The 22244-nt window shown below is 43.0% G+C and overlaps 1 protein-coding gene across 8 annotated transcripts in view; it reads left to right on the top strand.

The window, feature by feature from the left end:
• Window positions 1-22244, top strand: part of LOC115145029 (guanine nucleotide exchange factor DBS-like) — a 59213-nt gene that overhangs the window by 34359 nt on the left and 2610 nt on the right. For 3 of the 8 annotated variants that reach the window (XM_029686240.2, XM_029686241.2, XM_029686246.2), the window contains exons 18-32: window positions 1564-1633; window positions 1721-1813; window positions 4021-4113; window positions 4393-4518; window positions 5213-5437; window positions 6050-6142; window positions 6541-6619; window positions 7654-7708; window positions 7854-7951; window positions 17325-17411; window positions 18059-18133; window positions 18494-18583; window positions 18926-19041; window positions 19991-20103; window positions 21470-21567. In XM_029686240.2, the coding sequence (XP_029542100.2) occupies window positions 1564-1633; window positions 1721-1813; window positions 4021-4113; window positions 4393-4518; window positions 5213-5437; window positions 6050-6142; window positions 6541-6619; window positions 7654-7708; window positions 7854-7951; window positions 17325-17411; window positions 18059-18133; window positions 18494-18583; window positions 18926-19041; window positions 19991-20103; window positions 21470-21567 (1511 nt within the window). The remainder of the gene's footprint in view (window positions 1-1563; window positions 1634-1720; window positions 1814-4020; window positions 4114-4392; window positions 4519-5212; window positions 5438-6049; window positions 6143-6540; window positions 6620-7653; window positions 7709-7853; window positions 7952-17324; window positions 17412-18058; window positions 18134-18493; window positions 18584-18925; window positions 19042-19990; window positions 20104-21469; window positions 21568-22244) is intronic. The other 5 variants (XM_029686242.2, XM_029686243.2, XM_029686247.2 and 2 more) reach the window with 5 other exon arrangements.

A 22244-nucleotide genomic window follows, 5' to 3' on the forward strand; every position in this document is an offset into this window, starting at 1 on the left:
GGTCAACAGTAGGGAATCTTCAATTATGTGTTTTTTTTATTTTACCTTTATTTAACTAGGCAAGTCAGTTAAGAACAAATTCTTATTTTCAATGACGGCCTAGGAACAGTTAGGTTAACCTAACCGCCTGTTCAGCTCGGGGGTTTGAACTTGCAACCTTCCGGTTACTAGACCAACGCTCTAACCACTAGGCTACCCTGCCGCCTCAACTATAGACGATTTGTTTTCATGCAAATGTTTCCCCTTGAGAAATACTGTACCAAACATCCTAGTTAGATGTAAAACTGCACGACTAAGATCTCTTTGGCAAAAACATTCAAATGAATGACAGATTTCTTGAGTTATTTTAGATTAATACTGACTACGGCGTCTCAACATAGACAAACAATACTATTGCTGCTTTTTTTTCTCTCGTTTTTCAAGCGAATGTGGAAGGTATGCGAGCGCACTCGTTCTGTTCGCCTAGCCGAGTTCGCCAGCCTAACTGAAGCATGCAGAAAGAAGCCTTTAGCCAGCTAACTTTTATATCTACTGATTGATTTTCTGGTTTATTAGGAAAGCTAAACTGTGTACTTTTAGTTGTTGGGTCAATCAGACCATGCATATTTCAAGCTTATCTTTTTATTTTATTTTTTTATCATGCGTTATTTAGGTAAGTGAACTGGCAGAGTGGCTGAATGGTAAGAAGTAAAAAATAAACAAACATCCTGCATTGTGATTGGCTGAGAGAGCTCAATTGACAGTGGGCCCTGTATTGTCTTTGGGGTTTTGTATTCTAGGCGTGACGCCCCATGTGATGGATACCCATTGTTCTGCAAGGCCCTGTGATCACTCCCTCTCAGGTGGGGTTAGGTTACAGTGAGAGGGGCAAACAAAAGGTTCCACAGGGACCCATAGAGCTCCACGCCACATGGGCATTCAATATTATGCAGACACATTCACGTGAACATGTCCCTTCACCCCCGCTTTTCCAGTTTGTCCATATTTCTAATACAATGACAATATCCATAACACATAGATATCAGATATGTCAACATTTCAGTGCCAGGGTTTTAGCTCTTAACACTATCATTTCATTATATGTGGATCATTTCTGTTGTATAATGTTTTATCTCTACTCAGCTAAATACTGTCCAGTGTCCATAGCTGAAGGACTTACTGTATTAACTCCTTGGTGTGGTAATGCTTAAGGAGTTAAAACCCAGGACAAACCCCCAAGCATGATACTACTAATGGGACACTCATTGGGAAGGCTCAGGGTTCAGTAGGTTAATTCAATGTCAACTGCAGGGCCCCACAAAAATCCCAACCTTGTTGTTCAGACTGGCATCCATGGCTTCCATACCTTTACACATCATGGACGTTCCAAACAGAAGTGCACAGACTCTGTCTACCAGCTAACAATTTCCCAACATCCTCTTAACTTCCCAGCATAGGAAATGGCAATCTGATGAATGTGCAATTGTATCCAATGCTATACATTACTTGATGTACCTTGTAAGGGGTCAACAGGAAATGTGTTGAACTTTTTAATTGAGTTGACTTCATCCTTCTTGTTCGCAGGACATTTTTCAAAGAGCTTGAAAATTGCATGGAAAGGCCAGAATTGGTAGGGACCTGCTTTTTGAAAAGGGTGAGTTCCTTGTGTTGATGTCATTTGGAAACGGAAGGCCGTTACTGTGCTGTTATGTTGCATTGCTAAGTGTCTGTCTCTCTCCAGAAAGAAGAGCTGCAGATCTATGAGAAGTATTGTCAGAACAAGCCTCGATCAGAGGCACTGTGGAGACAGTGTGGAGACAGCCTGTTCTTCCAGGTGACTCCCATTCCTTGGGTGTCTTAAGTGTTGTCATAGTTATGATATAGCATTCCACTGTATAATGGTGTCAGTTTACATTAAAGGGATACTGTGAGAGCCTTGTTCTACTTCCCCAGAGTCAGATGAACTTGTGGATACCATTCTTATGTCTCTGCATGCAGTATGAAGTTACGCTACCGTAACGGTGGCAGGGTAGCCTAGTGGTTAGAGCGTTGGACTAGTAACCGGAAGGTTGCAAGTTCAAGATCCCCGAGCTGACAAGGTACAAATCTGTCATCCTGCCCCTGAACAGGCAGTTAATCCACTGTTCCTAGGCCGTAATTGAAAATAAGAATTTGTTCTTAACGGAATTGCCTAGTTAAATAAAGGTAAAATAAAAATAAAAAAGTAGTTACGCTGTACATGTAGACTTCCAGTCATTGCACTCATGCTAGTTAGCATTGGCTTTCGAAACTATCGCTAAATTCCTTCATACTGAACGCAGAGACATACAAATGGAATCCACAAGTTCATGTGACTCTGGGTAAGTGGATTAAATGCCGGAAGTTTGCAGTATCCCTTTAAGCAACATGTCAATGGAAAAACATACATTTCCTGTTGTTTAGGGTTCGGATTTGGCTTGCCAGACAGTGCATTTGGAAAGTATTCAGACCCCTTGACTTAAACCACTTTTCCCCCCTTTTTTTACATTACAGCCTTATTCTAAAATGGATGAAATAGTTTTTGTTCCCCCTCAATCTACACACAATACCCCATGATGAAAACAGTTTTTTAGAACATTTTACAAATGTATTAAAAATAAAAACGGAGATCACATTTACATAATTATTCAGACCCTTTACTCAGTACTTTGTTGAAGCACCTTTGGTAGCGATTACAGCCTAGAGTCTTCTTGGGTATGACACTGCAAGCTTGGCGCACCTTTCTTCTCTGCAGATCCTTGTTCTCTGCAGATCCTCTCAAGCTCTGTCAGGTTGGATGGGGAGCGTCGCTACACAGCTACTTTCAGGTCTCTCCAGAGATGTTCGATCGGGTTAAAGTCCGGGCTCTGGCTGGACCACTCAGGGACATTCAGAGACTTGTCCCGAAGCCACACCTGCATTGTCTTGGCTGTGTGCTTAGGGTTGTTGTCCTGTTAGAAGGTGAATCTTCCCCCCAGTCTGAGGTCCTGAGCGATCTGGAGCAGGATCTCTCTGTACTTTGCGCCGTTCATCTTTCCTTCGATCATGACTAGTCTCCCAGTCCCTGCCACTGAGAAACATTCCCTCAGCAGGATGCTGCCACCACCATGCTTCACTGTAGGGATGGTGCCAGGTTTCCTAAAAAATGTTATGCTTGGCATTCAGACCAGATAATCTTGTTTCTCATGGTCTGAGAGTCTTTAGGGGCCTTTTGGCAAACTCCAAGCGGGCTGTCATGTGAGTGGCTTCCGTCTGGCCACTCTAACATAAAGGCCTGATTGGTGGAGTGCTGCAGAGATAGTTGTCCTTCTGGAAGATTCTTCCATCTCCACAGAGGAACTCTGGAGCTGTGTCAGAGTGTCCATCGGGTTCTTGGTCACCTCCCTGACCAAGGCCCTTCTCCCTCGATTGCTCAGTTTAGCCAGACGGCCAACTCTAGGAAGAGTCTTGGTGGTTCCAAACTTCTTCCATTTAAGAATGATGGAGGCCACTGTGTTCTTGGGGACTATCAATGCCGCAAACATTTTTTGGTACCCTTCCCCAGATCTGTGCCTCGACACAATTCTGTCTCGGAGCTTTACAGACAATTCCTTCAACCTCATGGCTTGGTTTTTGCTCTGACATGCACTGTCAACTGTGGGACCTTATATAGACAGGTGTGTGCCTTTCCAAATCATGTCCAATCAATTGAATTTACCACAGGTGGAATCTCAAGGATGATCAATGGAAAGAGCATGCGCTCAATTTGGAGTCTCATAGCAAAGGGTCTGAATACTTATGTAAATAAGGTATTTCTGTTTTTTTATTTGTAATAAATGTGCAAACATTTCTTAACCGGTTTTCACTTTGTCGTTATGGGGTATTGTGTGTAGATGGATGAGAATTATATTTATATTTTCAATCCATTTTTAGAATAAGTCTATAACGTACCAAAATGTGGAACAAATCAGGGGGTCTCAATACTTTCTGAAGGCACTGTAAATAATTGCAACAGGAAACATTCTATGATGTTTGTTACTGCAGGAATGTCAGAAGAAGCTGGACCACAAACTCTCCCTGGATGCTTATTTACTCAAGCCTGTGCAGAGGATCACCAAGTACCAGCTGATGGTCAAGGCAAGTTTGTCACTGAGGTTAATATTTCACTTCAGCACTATACAATCACAGGCTTATTCAAATTTTAGAGCAACACACAGATAACAGATAAGATGTAAATGTCTTCACTGCTCAAACATCCTCCTTCACTGCCCAAAGGGCTAACATGCAAAGCACTTCCTTCAGACTGATCTAATTTGAAGACCTTGACTCTCAAGTAGAGGAGGCTGTTGAGAGGAGCTAAGATGCATTATTTATCCCACTTGGCTTTGTCCTGACCCGGCTCTGTTTCCTTTGTAGGAGATGCTGAAATGCAGTAAGAACCAGGAAGGTACTGCTGAATTGGAGGAGGCCCTTGCCACCATGCTGGACATCATCAAGTCTGTCAATGACTCCATGCATCAAATTGCCATAACGGGATTCGAGGTCAGTAGTTTCAAGTTGTATTAGTTGTAAAATGGACACGAGATGCATCGTATACACACCGTCCGATGAAATGGTTACTTGCAGGTTCCTTCTTGACAATGCAAAAACAACAAGAAATAATAAAGCATAACAATACGAACATAAAGTAAATGGCTCGATAGAATATAATAAATATTTTAGCATAGGTAAGGAAGGCACAATTTATAGTCCAATATTTACACGTGATTTGGGGAAGGGGGGATTGGGTATGTGTTTTAAATTCTGCTCCCTATTTTGCAGTATGGTTGCAGGAGTTGTGCTGTGTGTGTATCATGAATGTGTGTTTGTGTGGATGAGTGCAGGTGGTCAGTCCAGTTCAAGTGTTCAGCAGTCTGATATCTTGAAGATAGAAACTGTCTCTGAGCCTGTTGGTATCAGACCTCATGCTCCAATACCGTCTGCCTGACGCGAAGGGAGTGAACAGCTCCTGGCTGAGGTGTATGACTTGGCTGGAGTGAAAGGGTTTGAAAAATCAGTCCGAATTAGATCCTTACTGTTCCTATCTTAGAGTGGATCTGTTGGGCTGTGTCAAAGTTCCAGGAAGTCCTGCTGTTAATCAGTTTGACTAATCTGTCGGAGAGAGTGTTATGGCTAGGTGTACTGTATGTGTGAGGGTGTAGGACTGATGTCCTCTGTGTGCCTCTCCCATCCCCAGGGGAACCTTAGTGAGCTGGGCAAGCTCCTGATGCAGGGCTCATTCAACGTGTGGACGGACCACAAGAAGGGCCACAGCAAGGTGAAGGACCTGGCTCGCTTCAAGCCCATGCAGAGGCACCTGTTCCTCTACAATAAGATGCTGATTTTCTGTAAGAAGCGGGAGGAGACCACGGACGGACACGAGAAGCCGTCCGCCTCCTACAGCTTCAAACACTCCCTAAAGGTGAGGTTGGCTTGTGGGGTCAGTTCCTTGTTGGACAAACATAACAATTGCTCACCTGGAATTTGAATGGTTTTAACTGTCCGCGGGGCTATAATTCTCACCATCCTCCACTCATATGGAAACTTTACAGTGGCTCTCTCCGATCCCCTGAGAACCTTGGAATTCACTGTCATGCCACACATTTCAATTCAAGCTAATCTAGATGCATGAAAAGCCAGGGCAGGAAACAGGACCTCCTTTCATCAATGGGATGCTGGGACAACCCTTTGTTTTCTAAAGGAAATTTAAAAAAAATTCTCTCACTCGCTGATATAAAGTGCTGTGCATGTAATACACTCTGACTGTCACTGGGTCAATGAGTAATGGTGTTCATAACTTAATAGGAAAATACATGTTTCAGCCCAGGGCTGTTTCAGGATAGAGCCATTCAATTGGAATTAAAGCTGAACTAAAAGGCTGTAGCAGTTCACATTCATTTGCAGAATACAAGAGCCTCTGAGCAGGATTCTATCTTTAAATTCTTCTCTTTACGTGTGTTTATGTGAAGCTGCAGGAGAAATCAGAAATATAAAGCTGTCATTGTTGTTAACCACAGTCTTGCCCCTGTTTCAGATGAGTGCTGTAGGAATCACCGAAAATGTCAAAGGAGACATTAAGAAGTTTGAGGTCTGGTATAACGGCAGAGAGGAAGTTTACATCATTCAGGTACATGTCCATAAACTTTCTGCGTTAAAACTAAAACTCAATTGTTTCCATTTAAATGACTAGTTATTTTCCAAAGCATACTAAATAGATGCCAGACTTTGTAATAAGAGCTGTGATTCAGCAACATTCTTTTCTAAGAAGCATACCTCTCACTCTTGAGATATTTGTCATGAAGACGTCAAATGCCTTTTCTGTATGATATTCTCCTTGTGACCACTTGGTGGTAGTGTTGTCCCACTGAGAGTAGCTCCTCAGACGTCGCTACTACAGAAACATCCACTGTCTGGTGTGAGGGAGGCTGTACAGTTAAACCTCAGAAGGTGTTTATATATATATATATATATATATATATATATATATATATATGGATATATATATATTAGTGTGTGTCTCCCCAGGCTCCCTCCATGGATGTGAAGAACATGTGGGTGTCAGAGATCCGGAAAGTTCTGACAGGCCAGCTCGAAGCGTGCAGAGGTATGCAGTGTGTGGGGATTCTCTGTATAGGCATATTTATACCACCCTCTCAGCTCCCACACTGGACACCTGGACACAGCCCTGACGCCTCCCAGAACGGTGATATGAATGTTAAGCGGGGGGGGACTAGTGTTTGAGAACACTTACCTGACCAGATGGTACATTCCACACATTCCTGTCCTCCTCTCCTCTCCTCCTGTCCTCCTCTCCTCTCCCTCCACCTCCCTAGTAGTATGCATCAATCGCCCCATGTTCCGCTCCGAAGCGCCTGACAGTCAGGAAAACGACCCTCTGTGCATTGTGTCCTCTCAACTGAACTGGCAACCTGTGTGTGTGTGTGTGTGTGTGTGTGTGTGAGAGAGAGAGGGTGTATGTGTGAGGGGACTGGGTAATGACACAGCAGCCCTCATATGAAGCAGAGAGAGAGAACGAGGCTCTGGCCTGACGGAGGGCTGGATGTGATTTACACCTGTCTCTGTTGGCAAGTGGTGGGAGGGGAGCACGTACAGCAGCATAGAGAAGCACACAAGATAAGCCAGTGTGAGATGTTAAAAAGCCCAGCGACATGGGGTTTGTGCAATAGCAGGACAAGGCAGTGGCTTGTACTGCAGCTGTTTGATTTGATTCCTCCCCTGGGCTTTGGCAGTCAACTGTCCTGTCCCTCCTGTTAAAGACACAGATTAGGGGCTTCCATTCTGTCTACACCACTGTTTTGGCTCACGGCTTCTGGTCTGACTACACTGTTTTGGTCCACATACCCTCCTGTGGCTTATGTAACTCCTGGGATTTCTCCTGTTTTATCGCCTGGCATTGAAACATAGTTTTATCAACCTGCTTTTGACTGCAGGTTTCTCACACAGTCCTGCACGCAGTGTGATGTACACAAGCATGCAAACAACAAATATATACACACACACACTTGCATACCTATGAATCCACCTCCCTGACCGTTTTATGTCAATTTAACCTAAACTAATATGTCGTTCCATTGAAAATCTGTTCTATTCTAATACCATTTTTCTCTCCATTCACAGAGGCTAGTCAACTCCATCAGAAGATCACTGAGAATGTGTATCATGCTCCCATGAGGTAGAGTACTTGGTCTCACAACGTTTTCATCATGTCGTGTGATTGAATGGCAGCAGCGCATAGATGCTCTCAAGTACAGGGAATGTAATGCTTCTGTAGTGGCTGTGTGATTGACTGTCTCATATCGCTCCTCTCCGCCGCTCAGAAACATGCGCAAAATGGCCCTGAGGCAGTCGGACTCGTCTAGCCCGGAGACAGGCTTCAGGAGGAGCAACCCCAGCCCCAACATGAGACAGAAACGAGGTGAGAGATCGCACAGCCGCAGACGGCCCCCCGCCAACTAGGGCTGTGGCGGTCATGACATTTTTGTCAGCCGGTTATTGTCATGCAAAAGACTTCCAGTCTCACGGTAGTTGACCTTTAATTAACATGAACATGTTTATGGTCTTTGGAACATTTACTAAATCAATTTAATATACACCATCACAATAAATATATATTTTTTGTCAGTTCTAAAAAACATAATGATATGAAGAAATACATTTCAGAAGAACAGAATATGAGTTGGCCTACTGTCGGCCCATGTTATCTGGCTATACTCCATGCCATAGGCTGTAGGCTTGTTCAATTAGCTGACAAGATTTTATAGTAAGAAAGATATCATTGAACTTAGCTGAATAAATATAAAGGATATTTTTCTCATTCGGGATCGATTGACTGCGCATATGAAGTGGCCATGTTGAGCATAAAAGAGATCATTTGAAACAGGTCCTACATGCTAGATTTAGATTTGGCAACTTTAGTTGTGAATGATACAAACTTTAGAATGTCTTACAAATCAAAACATACAGTACCAGTCAAACTTTTGGACACACCTACTCATTCAAGGGTTGGGTTTTTATTTATTTTTTACTGTTTTCTACATTGTAGAATATATAGTGAAGATAGCAAAACTATGAAAAGAAACATATGGAATCATGTAGTAACCAAAAAAGTGTTAAACAAATCAAAATATATTTTAGATTTTAGTTTCTTCAAAGTAGCCACCTTTTGCCTTGATGACAGCTTTGGACACTCTTGGCATTGTCACGTTGAAATAGGAAAGGGCCTTCCCCAAACTGTTGCCACAAAGTTGGAAGCACAGAAGCATTAAGATTTCCCTTCACTGGAACTATAGGACCTAGCCTGAACCACGAAAAACAGCCCCAGACCATTATTCCTCATCCACCAAACTTTACAGTTGGCACTATGCATTCAAGCAGGTAGCATTCTCCTGGCATCCGCCAAACCCAGATTCATCCGTTGAACTGCCAGATGGTGAAGTGTGATTAATCACTCCAGAGAACGCATTTCCACTGCTCCGTAGTCCAATGGTGGCGAGCTTTACACCACTCGAGCTGACTCTTGGTATTGAGAATGGTGATCTTAGGCTTGTGTGTGGCTGCTTGGCCATGGAAACCCATTTCATGAAGCTCCCGACGAACAGTTCTTATGCTGAGGTTGCTTCCAGAGGCAGTTTGGAACTCGGTAGTGAGTGATGCAACCGAGGACAGACAATTTTTACACACTATGCGCTTCTGCACTTGGCAGTCCCATTCTGTGAGCTTGTGTGGTCTACCACTTCGCGGCTCAGCTGTTATTGCTCCTAGACATTTCCAATTCACAATAGCATCACTTACAATTGACTGGGACAGCTCTAGCAGGGCAGACATTTGACAAACTGACTTGTTGGAAAGGTGGCACTCTTTGACCATGCCATGTTAAAAGTCACTGAGCTCATCAGTAAGGCCATTCTACTGCCAATGTTTATCTATGAAGATTGCATGGCTGTGTGCTCGATTTTATACACCTGTCAGCAACCGGTGAGGCTGAAATAGCCGAATCCATTAATTTGAAAGGGTGTCCACATCAACCACTGTTTGAGGAACATGCACTCACTGGTGATATTCCACCAAAACTCTGTATGCAATGGCTTCTCCAACCTTGTTCCTGCAGCTAAGTGCTTATTTCGGGAAACCAAGTGAAATCTGTTCGCGAACATCGATAGTAACATATTTGTTGACAGCCCGTCTGCACGCTCGAGAAAGGAATAATGGAGAGGGAGGAAATCGAAACGCATGCTGGTGAGATATTCTGTATAGCCGTGTCACCCAATTCATTTTGAAAATATAAAAATGCCCTATGACTAGGCTATTCAAAATACAAATTCACTCATTGTAGGCGAACTGTAAGCCGCACTGCACAATCAATGAACCAACAGCATCGCTTAGAGCTATACGTTCACTCTCAGACTCATGGATAGACATTTTAGAGTGTAGCATGCGTAAGGTGACCAGTCCATCCAGTATGCATAATAATACAGTCCAAGGCGATTACTAGAATTGTTTAATTTTGGAGTATAGGCTAGACCAATTATGTACCAAAGACATCTTAAATCAGTTTTATGTTTTTCTGCTATGCGTAATATGCGGTATGCTATGTATTGTATAATGACACATTCGTAATTTTTATGAAGGTTTTTATTTTTTTTTTGGGGGGGGGGGGGGGGCTTGCATATGCATAAAATCTCGTATGGGTGTTTTGAATGAATCATCACCTTAGATAGCGCTGTCCATTTCGTTGTGTTGGGCTTTGGAACACAACAACCGTGTTTTACACGGTTTCAACCTGCTGTTGAATTTCTTTCTTGAAATTGATCATCGCAGTGAGGTGAGTTTTAAAAGTACTATTGGTCTTCTGTTTTGCTGATATGTGTTTGATGTGATTTTCAATTGCATTTTGCATTGATGTCAGAGTGGTTAGAGGGACAATAGAGCCCTGAGTACCCAGTTATTTGGAGCTGAGTCCAAAGTGCATAAAAGGAGATTACGGTGACTCACATGGAATTCTACTGCGGTTATGACTCATGACTGCTGGTGTCGTAATATGGTCACCGCAAAAGCCCTACCACCAACCCCCGAGCCCTGACCAACTAGCATCCACTCAGCTGCGTTCACTGGAAACAAGAGGCAGCATCTGCCATCTACAAATGATCCCATAATGGCATTGTGAAAGACACCAGACTGATGGCACAATTAGCTGGGATGTTTCATCTGGGCTTTAACTCTGTTAGTGAGAGATGAGAGGATGGATGTATTACTGGCTCAGTCTGTCTGTCTCGGCATCATCCCCAGCCAACCCCTCACCCCCACTCCACTCTGATTGTTCACTACACCGGCTCACTATACTGGCAGATGAGGATGAGGTAACAGGTACGATTTCACGCCGTGTAGAACCCGGCGGCAGGGTGCTGCTGCGTCACAGTGAGAGGGACCTGGGCTAACTGTAGTCTGTCTGCCAGGGAGCGAGTGGTGGTGGTTAGGAGAGGAGAGTGGCTCTTTGACTCTGGATGTAGTCGGTGAGAGGGCGTCACTGGCTCGAGAAGTAAGTGGATCTGACAGGTGCTTAGTCCTGGGTGCACGGGGGCCTTTATTACCCCCACCACGGACTCACAGAGAAAATCTCTCCCCTTCTCCTCTGTGGGAAAGGAATATGACAGAAGCTGTTGTAGAGTTGAGCTTTACTACAAAAAAATGTATCCAGTCCCAACCTTACACTGAAGTCATACAGGTACCCAGCTGTAGTACAGTACGGTTTTGACTACAATGAGATTTGTACTGTGGTCTGGTGGGATTTTTTAGCTGATGCCAACCATTTCCCTAATTGGAACTGTTTCCTTTTTTGGGTCAGCAGGACCCACTCCAGAGGTCATGACTCCAAATACTTTAGTTTCAATAATACATCTCACTATACCTCCCAAGCAATGTTCCCTCAGATTTTGGGGGGGAACTGAGCAAATTTGAGGTCCCGTGAGCGGAAACTTGAATGTTGTTTACAGTGAACACTGAGGCTGTACCCTTACAGTTTTAGACAGTAGTCAATAGGCTATTGTGGCAATTTGAGCATAATGTAGACCTACCAACAAAACCACTGGAGCAAATCCCATCACATGTTCACATGGAAATAGCTTTTGATTTCTATGATATATCCTACAGTAGCCTATATGTTAAATGCAAGCCTACATTGCATGAGACTTTTAAAATGGTTTTTACATTATGAAGAGCTTGATATTAATGATGTTGTACTTGGTCTGTAACACCATGGGCCAGATAGGTGACTGTACATTGCATTGTATTGTATGATTGTTATTAAATGTATTTATTTAACTAGGCAAGTCAGTTAAGAACAAATTCTTATTTACAATGACGGCCTACCAAAAGGAAAAAGGCCTCCCGGGCCTGGGATAAAAATACATTAAAAATACAATATAAATATAGGACAAAACACACATCACAACAATAGAGACACAACACTACATAGAGACCTAAAACAACAACATAAGGCAGCAACACAACATTACAACAACATGGTAGCAACGCAACATGGTAGCAGCACAAAAACATGGCACAAACATTATTGGGCAACAACATTAAGTCAACAGCACAAAGGTCAAGAAGGTAGAGACAACAATACATCACACAAAGCAGCCACAACGGTCAGTAAGCGTGTCCATGATTTGAGTCTTTGAATGAAGAGATTGAGATAAAACTGTCCAGTTTGAGTGTTTGTTGCAGCTCGTTCCAGTCGCTAGCTGCAGCGAACTGAAAAGAGGAGCGACCCAGGGATGTGTGTGCTTTGGGGACCTTTAACAGAATGTGACTGGCAGAATGGGTGTTGTATGTGGAGGATGAGGGCTGCAGTAGATATCTCAGATAGGGGGGAGTGAGGCCTAAGAGGGTTTTATAAATAAGCATCAACCAGTGGGTCTTGTGAAGGGTTTACAGAGATGACCAGTTTACAGAAGAGTATAGAGTGCAGTGATGTGTCCTATAAGGAGCATTGGTGGCTAATCTGATAGCCGAATGGTAAAGAACATCTAGCCACTTGAGAGCACCCTTGCCGAGCTATAAATTACGTCTCAATAATCTAGCATGTGTAGGATGGTCATCTGAATCAGGTTTAGTTTGGCAGCTGGAGTGAAAGAGGAGCGATTACGATAGAGGAAACCAAGTCTTCATTTACCTTTAGCCTGCAGCTTTGGTATGTGCTGAGAGAAGGACAGTGCACCGTCTAGCCATACTCCCAAGTACTTGTATGTGGTGACTACCTCAAGCTCTAAACCCTCAGAGGTATTAATCACACCTGTGGGAAGAGGGGCATTCTTCTTACCAAACCATATGACCTTTGTTTTGCAGGTGTTCAGAACAAGGTTAAGGGTAGAAAAAGCTTGTTGGACACTAAGAAATCTTTGTTGTAGAGTATTTAACACAAAATATAAGACTGTATCATCTGCATATAAATGGATGAGAGAGCTTCCTACTGCCTGAGCTATGTTGTTGATGTAAATTGAGAAGAGCAATGGAAATGTTGCATCTCTTGCATCGCTGCACAGCATGACATTTCTTCTGAATGGCAGTCCTGGAGGAGGAGCGTACGCGGCACCCATGGACAGTTTAGAGGGAACACTGCTCCCAATTCTTCAGGGGTTAGTCTGACCAGCTGTTAGATTCAGCCAACCCGTGGAGGCTGAACGGTTCATAATAATGGCCGGGACTAGGCAAATGGAATGGCACCAAACACTTGGAAACCATGTGTTTGATGTATTTGGTACCATTCCACTGATTCTTCTCCAGCTATTACCACGAGCTTGTTCTCCCCAATTAAGGTGCCACCAACCTCCTGGGCTACCAAGGATACGGTATATACCACGCTCACATTCTCAGTCAGTCTACTGGATTCTCTCTCATAGTTATCCAAAAGCTCCAATGTATTTTCTCATCTCCAGAAGGCCAGAGTAACCTCTGAGGAAAGAAGAAGAAGCAGCAGCATTGACATTTCTCTGTTTGGCACCTTTGTCAGAGGTGTGATGTTGGTGAGAGGAGGTGAAGCTGGGAGTTGTGATTATTTTGTGTTCTCACAATCAGAAGGTGATAATTATGTACAAGATCAAATTGACATTTTGAACACCCTCCAGGGCAGGTAGTTAAAGTGTCCTTGAAATCGCACACACACACGCACAAAGTCCACTTTGAAAATATACATGATTTATTGTGTAAAAGTGTCTTCTAGAGTTGGCATTGGCAGGTGTCTAAATCCTTATACCGTTGCAGTTACAGCATGATTGTGGAGGACCCTTCTCTTCCTAATGCAGGTTGTGTTGTTGATGGAGCATAGAGGGGTCAATCATGGGTCAGGTTTAGTCCATATGGTGAAAGGCTTATTATGCATCTCAGAGCTCTGTCAGTGTTGTGTTTAGAACAGAGAGAACGTTTTGGTAGGGATGAGAAAGACCTAGATAAAAGCCATCATTAACAACCATCTGTATCAAGGTCTTTTTATTATTTATTTATTGTTATTTAACTTGGCAAGTCCGTTAAGAACAAATTATTTTTTACAATAACGGCCTACACCAGCCAAACCCGGACGATGCTGAGCCAATTGTCCGCCACCCTATGGGACTCCCAATCACAGCCGGTTGTGATACAGCCTGGATTCAAACCAGGGTGTCTGTAGTGACGCCTCTAGCACTGAGATGCATTGCCTTAGACCGCTGTGCCAGTCGGGAGCCCCCTTATAAACATGATTTTTTACAACCTTGTCAGCACTCTTCAAACTTGTGACCATCTGAATCTATTTTCAGAAATAGGTTGAGGTTGGTCTACCCCTGATCTTTGAATGGGCTTTCATGCAGACTAAAATGTAGGCGATTGAGTCGGAGTCAATGTCTCCAAAATGTCCAGGGTTGTCATGGTATCCATACTACACTTACAAAGTCGTCCCTCGGGCTTTCTCTCTACCCTCGGCCTCCTTTACCATTGTCCTCTCCCTTTCCTTCCCTAGCTGATGCTTCTGCCACTAATAACCCTGACCACAATGGTTATCTCGCTAGAAAGCGTTTCACCTTGCAGGGCCTCTCCAACAGAAGGTCTCTTCCCTCAGGTAAAGAAGCCATGACATCTCCACTGACCACCACCACCACCACTCCATCCTAACTCTTGACTTTGGCTTCATCCCCTCTTTGAAGAGGTCCCACTCATTGTATTGTGAAGAACTTCACCTGCTCTCATTCATTCTCATTGTTGGTCATCTCATCCCTAGCCTGCTACTCTGTGTGTCATTGTGCTGCTAATACATACAGGCACTTTTGCTCAGAGCAGAGAACTATTGTACTCCCCTCCGTATTTATTTTGAACAGTGAAGCAAAAACGTTTAATTTGTCTCTATACTCCAGCATTTTGGATTCGAGATCAAATGTTTTATATGAGGCGACCGTACAGAATGTCACGTTTTATTTGAGGGTATTTTCATACATATCTGTTTTACTGTTTAGAAATTAAAGCACTTTATGTATCTAGTCCCACGTAGGTGTTAAAAGTATTTGGACACATTCACCTATAGTGTATTAAAATAGTACAAAGTTTAGTATTTAGTCCCATATTCACAGCACGCAATGACTACATTAAGCTTGTGACTTTACAAACTTGTTGGATGCATATGCAGTTTGTTTTGGTTGTGTTTTGGATGATGTTGTACCCGATAGAAATTAATGGTAAATAATGTATTGTGTCATTTTGGAGTCACTTTTATTGTAAATAAGAATATGTCTCTGAACACTTTAACATTAATATGGATGCTACTGTGATTACGGACAATATTAACATGGCATACATAAGTCATTACAACATGTGTAGAATTGCAGGAAATCATCTTTAAAAATGCAAAAATATCTCACCACCCCATGGCGAAATGGGTACAATTGCAAGAAATTTGCTGTAAAACTACAAAAATATATATATCTTTGCCCCATGGCAAAATGAGTATGGAATTGTAAGTCGCTCTGGATAGGAGCGTCTGCTAAATGACTTAAATGTAAATGTAAAATGTAATGTAAATGAATTGCATGACATTGTTATAAAATTGCAACATTTTCTCTCATCCGTTTTCTCTTTAGCTTCACTGTCCAAATAATTATGGCGGGGAGTATATGTCACAAGTTGCCAAATACTTGTATGTCTAGGACAAAAGGATTTGACATTTTCAGGAGTTTCGTTACTAAATGAGAAGGTGAGTCTGCAACGAGCAGACTATTATTATTTAATCGAATGGAACTGTTGTTGACAAGGACAGGGAGCACAGCAAAATAGCCTCAATTAGTGTAGCTGGCTAGCTATCTTATCTAGATTATTTACATCGATTTGATGCAGTAAAGACAGGCACTGCCAGATGGGATGATGGATAACCTATGGGCATTTACAAGTTTGTCTGCCTAGGGCGACTCTGTCTACTTTTTCGCTCTATCCCTCCCTGGGGCACCATCTCTCCCGAGTCGCACAGTCTGCGCATCAAACAAGTGTCCAAGTTTAAACAAAGTTACAAAAAATTGTAATGAAATCATTTCAAATGCCCATCACTAGTATAAAACAACCTTGACGTATAGGCAATGAAAACACATGAAGGCTACATTCTCAGCCGTAGTAAATGTCAGCCTGTAATGTGCTATGCTCTTGACATTTAAATGTGCATTAAATTTTAAAAACTTTTTTTTTTTTAAGAGGATGGTTTGATTCAATGTTTTTCTCTTGTTTTAGTGGTTAAGGTTCACTCCAAGGCACACAAAAGCATAATGAACGATGGCAGAATCTCTCCACAGAATACATTCTTAATCACAATACTGATAGCTTGGCGCTACATCAGATGTTTACATTATGCAAACATTATACTGCTTTCAGTTAAACAAACAAATTGAACAGGGAGATGGGTTTATTTAATTATTGTTTTATTACCACGTTAGCGCTATTACAGGGGTATTGTGGTTTGTAAGTGGGCAGTAACATTACCGTGTATACCATTTGTATGGTGATAATCTAATAATGTATAGTTGGCGCCATCCTTGATGGAGAGCAGAGCATGCTAGCTAAAGCTGACGAGAAATAGACACTGAGGGGGTGATGTTTTTGCACTTTTTGGTTTGCCGAGGTAACGCCTTGCTGTGAACTTGTTGTTGATAAATTTCATCTTGTTAGCATATCCCACCCATGGATTTCTCATCTGCGCCTGTGAGAATGCCGCCACCCGCTAGCAATGCAATGCCCTGCACTTCCTCGTGTCTCCTCCACTCATTGCACGGTCTCAGTCCCACAGACCATGGTTTCCCAAACGCGGTCCTGCCACCGCTTCTCTACTTTCTTTCCTTACCCATAGTACGATGAACTAATAGATACCATGTTGATGTCTCTGCATTGCAGTTTGAAGGAAGTTAGATGGAGTTTGTGGAGTCATTGCTAACTAGCGTTAGCACAATGTCTGGAAGTCTACAGGAACATAACGTTAGCATGCTTAAACCGCCTTCAAACTGCACGCATAGACATAAAAAATGGTATCCATGAGTTTATCTGACTGGGTAAGTGGAAAAAAGTGCCATTTTGGCAATTAAGCCAATCTCCATAAACTGGACTGTGTGTAGTGAGGAATCAACAGTGACAGTTATCACCAAGTATTGTATAAGATCAGGAATCAATCCAGAGGAAAGAGGAATCCTCAATGTAATATGCTCCTTTAGCCTTGCCATTGCTTTGCCCTCTCTCCCTCCCTCCTCTTCTTCTGTGCTCAGCTAATTGCTAACCCTTGCCTTTCACAGCCGAGGCTCCATCTAAGGAGACAGATGTCACACGCCGCTTCTCTGTAGCCTCCTCTATCAGTGTCTCTGCCACCAGCCGCACAAAAGGTACCTGATTGCCTGCGGTCTCTCTCTTTCTTTTTCTCTCTCCACCCGTCACCATCAAACTTTTTAAAGTGTCTGAGAGCAGGCACCGACAGGTTAGTGAGGGAGCTCTTTGAGAGAGAAGGAAGGGAGAGGAAAAAAAGTCATTTTCTCAACAAATTCTACCCATTTATGACTCATGAAATGTATGAGATGCATGAATAAAATCAGTCTCAGAAATGAAACAAAATGGAAAAGCGAAAACACTGAATAGTCTTTTTTTTTGGAGAAACCATAGTAATAAAATGTACATTTTGAAAAGCTGACATTTGGAATGTGGGGTGACATTCAGAGCTGCAAAGCAAGTGCAATTGTTGTTGGAATTTAGATAGGAACTTAATTTCCCCATGAAAAAGATACTTATGAAGTTCTCCTTTAACTATATTCCCTCCTAACAATCAAGCATTTCAATAACTTGTAATAATAATTTATTCTACTTTTTATAGTGCTATTCATTACATAATGAAATCTCAAAGCGCTGTAAAATCTAGAAACATCGTTAAAAAGTAGGTAGACTTATGATCAATGAAAACTGAGGATGTACAATAACGTCGATTTGGGTTCACTGTCTCAATAGATCTAATTTTCTACTAATTCTTTGACCCTGACAGGTCCTCCTTCAACTAATGTTAGAAAGACCAAAAGACATGAGATAAAAAGTGATCCAACACCATTCGGTTATGAAGGTAGCTATAGCGTCACAGTATGCACTGGGTGGGTCTGTGCATGTAGCCTTTGTTAACGTGGACTTTTTTGCATTTTGGTTGTGTGTGTGTGTACTTTGTGTTTGTGACTTTGTACGTGTCTGTGTACATGATTGTGTATTGCCTGCTCCGTTGTGATGCATGGTATGTATTAGTTATTAGTGTGGCACAACAAGTGCTGAACAAGAATACTTCATATTAACAGGCCTCTGCTTGCCTTGTTGCCGGTAATGAGTCAGTGTGGCTGTGGAGCGATGATGACTCCTTTATTGATTTCTGCATGCGTATATCAATTCCCTGAATGGCATCCCAGTGGTCTGTAAAGAGCTCATTTCCTCACAGATACATTACGCGGTGCTATCCCTGCTGCGAGCAGACACAAAGGCACCACAGGCACAGATTCAGTCGTGCCTAGATCCACTTCTCAACCAGGTAATGGAAAAGTCACACTGATGGTCTGTATTCTTCTTTTCCCATTTTGACGGTTTTGGTCTCAAGTTTGTGTGAGTCTTTGTTGGCATTGAATGTCTTGTGGTACATTTTTCAGGTTGATTTGTTGCGTTGTGTGTATCCTTTATATATTTCCAACTTCTTCACACCTTCTTTGACTGTCAGTATCCATGTTTCAGAAGGTTCGATGCGTATGTGTAAAGGGTGGATTTCCATAGCAGTGGATGTGTAATGCCATGTCTTAAGACGAACATGTTCACTTCTTCTCGTCAACTGAAGGGTTAACAAGACCTTGTCTTCTTTCTGTGTGCTCTATTTCTCCAGGCTGGACCCAACAGTGTTTGCCTTCAATGGACACAGAGGACTTTGAAACCATCCATTCAAGTGCAGAGGAGCTCTCCAACTCTTCAGATGGCGAGGATGAGTCCAGTAATAAAAATGTAAGTTGGGTTAAAAAAAATCCTGAAAGGTAACTTCATCCCCCTACATCATGTTGCTCTTCTTAAATCCTTCCAATCCCCGGGAAAGAAATCCTCTCCGCTTAATTATTTCCCACCATCACATCTCGTTAACACGGGCTGACGACTTGACATTTAAAAGACCAAAAGGACTGGGGATTAGCCTGGTGCGGTTCTCCCCAGCGTCTCCGGATTTTCTCTTTCCATTACAATCTGTCTGATGTATAAGATATGGAGGGCCTCATCACAACTCCACCACACTGAGACTGATGCTTACAACTCCACCACACTGTGACTGATGCTCACAACTCCACCACACTGAGACTGATGCTCACAACTCTGTCACCCTGAGACTGATGCTCACAACTCCGCCAGCCTGAGACTGATGCTCACAACTCCGCCAGCCTGAGACTGATGCTCACAACTCTGTCACCCTGAGACTGATGCTCACAACTCCACCACCCTGTGACTGATGCTCACAACTCCACCACACTGAGACTGATGCTCACAACTCCACCACACTGAGACTGATGCTCACAACTCCGCCAGCCTGAGACTGATGCTCACAACTCCGCCAGCCTGAGACTGATGCTCACAACTCCGCCAGCCTGAGACTGATGCTCACAACTCCGCCAGCCTGAGACTGATGCTTACAACTCCGCCACCCTGAGACTGATGCTCACAACTCCGCCACCCTGAGACTGATGCTCACAACTCCGCCACCGTGAGACTGATGCTCACAACTCTGTCACCCTGAAACTGATGCTCCCTGAGACCAACATGAGACTGATGGATGGACCTGCTGTGCACACACACACACACTCTAAAGTAACACACTGTCACATACAAAGACAAACTACAACTACAAGGATAGGGTATCTCCTCTAAATCACTTCTCCTTCTCCGTTCTCTCCCCACTCTCTGCTCAAAGGACCATGATCGCTTCCGTGTCCAATTGACATACGAGTCGAGGACGGCACAGGACCTGTCTCTGGAGTCAGGAGATTTAGTACAGTTCCTGGAGGAGGCAGAGGATGGCCACTGGTGAGTGATGGTAGCACCCACTCTCTCTATCCTTTGTACACTCTATGAGAGTGCCAGAGAGAAACCATTTCTCCTGCCGTAGTGAGAGGGACCCAAGTCAACGGTATAAAACAGCCATATTCATCCTTGTCCCTGCACTGTTTTTACACACACACACTGCCCATTCACATCTCTTCACTGATTGAAACCCTGTGGAAAAAATGTATAACTAATAATAACAATGTTGTTCAGAGTTCCCTTAGGTCTAAAAGTAGGTGCTATGTAGTTTTAGATTAAAAGTTAAGTTTATGATTAGTTATTTCGATGGGGCATTCAGGATATTAAAGCATACAAGTTGAGTAGATCTGTACATCCCAGTGGCAATGAAAACACAATGCCTAAATGAATAATATATATGTCTTCTCACAGAAATAGCCTGCAGAATCCATTGCAAGCCAGGGTGGATGAGAGAGCGATTTGTGGTTTCACACGAGCTTTCGCAGTGCATTTTGGGGTGACTATACTCCATTAGATTAAAGCTGCACTTAAAAATGATTTGAATATGCTTATATTTCATCAGCCTCATACATATTTCATATTTTCTTCAATCTCATCTTTTCTTTAAAACCGTCTTCAATCATTTGCATCTTTGGTCTCACACAACCCTCTCCTCTTCAGCAGTCAGTGATGTGAATAATTGTATACGTTTTTCATGGAAGGGAGTCAACATGTATTGCACAGAAGTTTCCACAAATGAAAAATCTGTCTGTGTCCTTGACCAAGGCACTAAACCCTAATTCGCTATCTGGATAAGAGCGTCTGCTAAATGACTAAAATGTCAATGTAAATAGAAGCTCAGGTTGACTTTCCCACGTAATTTTCCATTGGCATGTGAATGGTTCGCAGCAGGCCAAGGCCAGAGTGGTTGTTTCAAGTTGTATTAGTTGTAGGTACGGGATGCACATGGTATACACCGTCCAATGAAATGCTTACTTTCTGCCAGGCAGAGCTCCAGCTGCAGAGCCTGTAGAGTATACAGACAGAATACTGGGAATATTAAATACCTATATGAAGCAGTACAGAGGCTTTGGACACAATCAACTGTCGCAAGCAGCATCACAAGCAATGAATACACAAGCTTTCCGTCACACGAAGCAGGGTGTAAAAAACAACAACTTTGGACTTGACAGTTCATAGACAAGATTACAGAGAGAACGCCTGATCAAATACTTTGTAAATATGTTAGATTTTACACTGCCAGGGCCCCTCTCTAGCTCTCCCTAGTGACAGTAATCTAACTCCCAGTCCTTCTCTGATCATTTCGATTGCAGTGTGAGGCCCTGCACCAGCCTTTCCATTAAAGCCTACATTCTCTTTCATGTTTTAGGCTAGTCAAGAATCTTATTCCTCAGAAGACAGGTCTGGTACCGCCCAGTGTACTTCAGACAGCAGCAGGAGGTGGTCACTCATACAGTAACACTACTGGTATTTCTGACTAACCAACATCCACCGTAAAATGATGAGGCATTCATGGCATTGCAAAAAGACACTCACGCTATAGCTCAAAGTGATAGTTTGATTCGGTGCTTAGGGATTTGGCGGTGTGCATGCTTAGGAGGAGGGTAATGGTAAACTAAGCTTTTGGCTGTGAGGTGAACAAGCAGAGCATGATGTCATCCATTTCAGCATGCTCTCTCTCCTTCCTCCCTCCCTCCCTCACTTCAGCCACCCCTTGAAGTGTTCAGTTCACGGCCTTGCTTTTCTCGGAGCTCTTTCCTCTTAAAACAAGGGCTCTCTCGGGCTATTGTCTGCACTGAGTGGAATGCCATCTTAAGTTCTTCGAGAACAGAGTTCCATGCTTGGGCAGTTGACATTTTTGCGCAGAGCTTTCTCACTTGAAACCACTTATAAACACCATTCCAGCAGAATACTGGTTACTACTATAAAGTTTAATAGAAGCACTTTTCACTGATATTGATCTTAATCGATATTGTGTGTTTCACCATAATGTCCTTTTTTACACGGCTATTAAAACGGCATTGTTTGGTCAGTCATTGTAGCCAGGCTATGCAACCCCTCGCTAAAAAGACTGATGGTGTTTAAATCCCAGAAATCACCATTCCCTGTTGCTTGGCCAACATAGGGTTAGATTCTAACCTCCA

The sequence above is a fragment of the Oncorhynchus nerka genome, linkage group LG17, assembly GCF_034236695.1.
Source record: "Oncorhynchus nerka isolate Pitt River linkage group LG17, Oner_Uvic_2.0, whole genome shotgun sequence".
Classification (NCBI taxonomy): Eukaryota; Metazoa; Chordata; class Actinopteri; order Salmoniformes; family Salmonidae; genus Oncorhynchus; species Oncorhynchus nerka.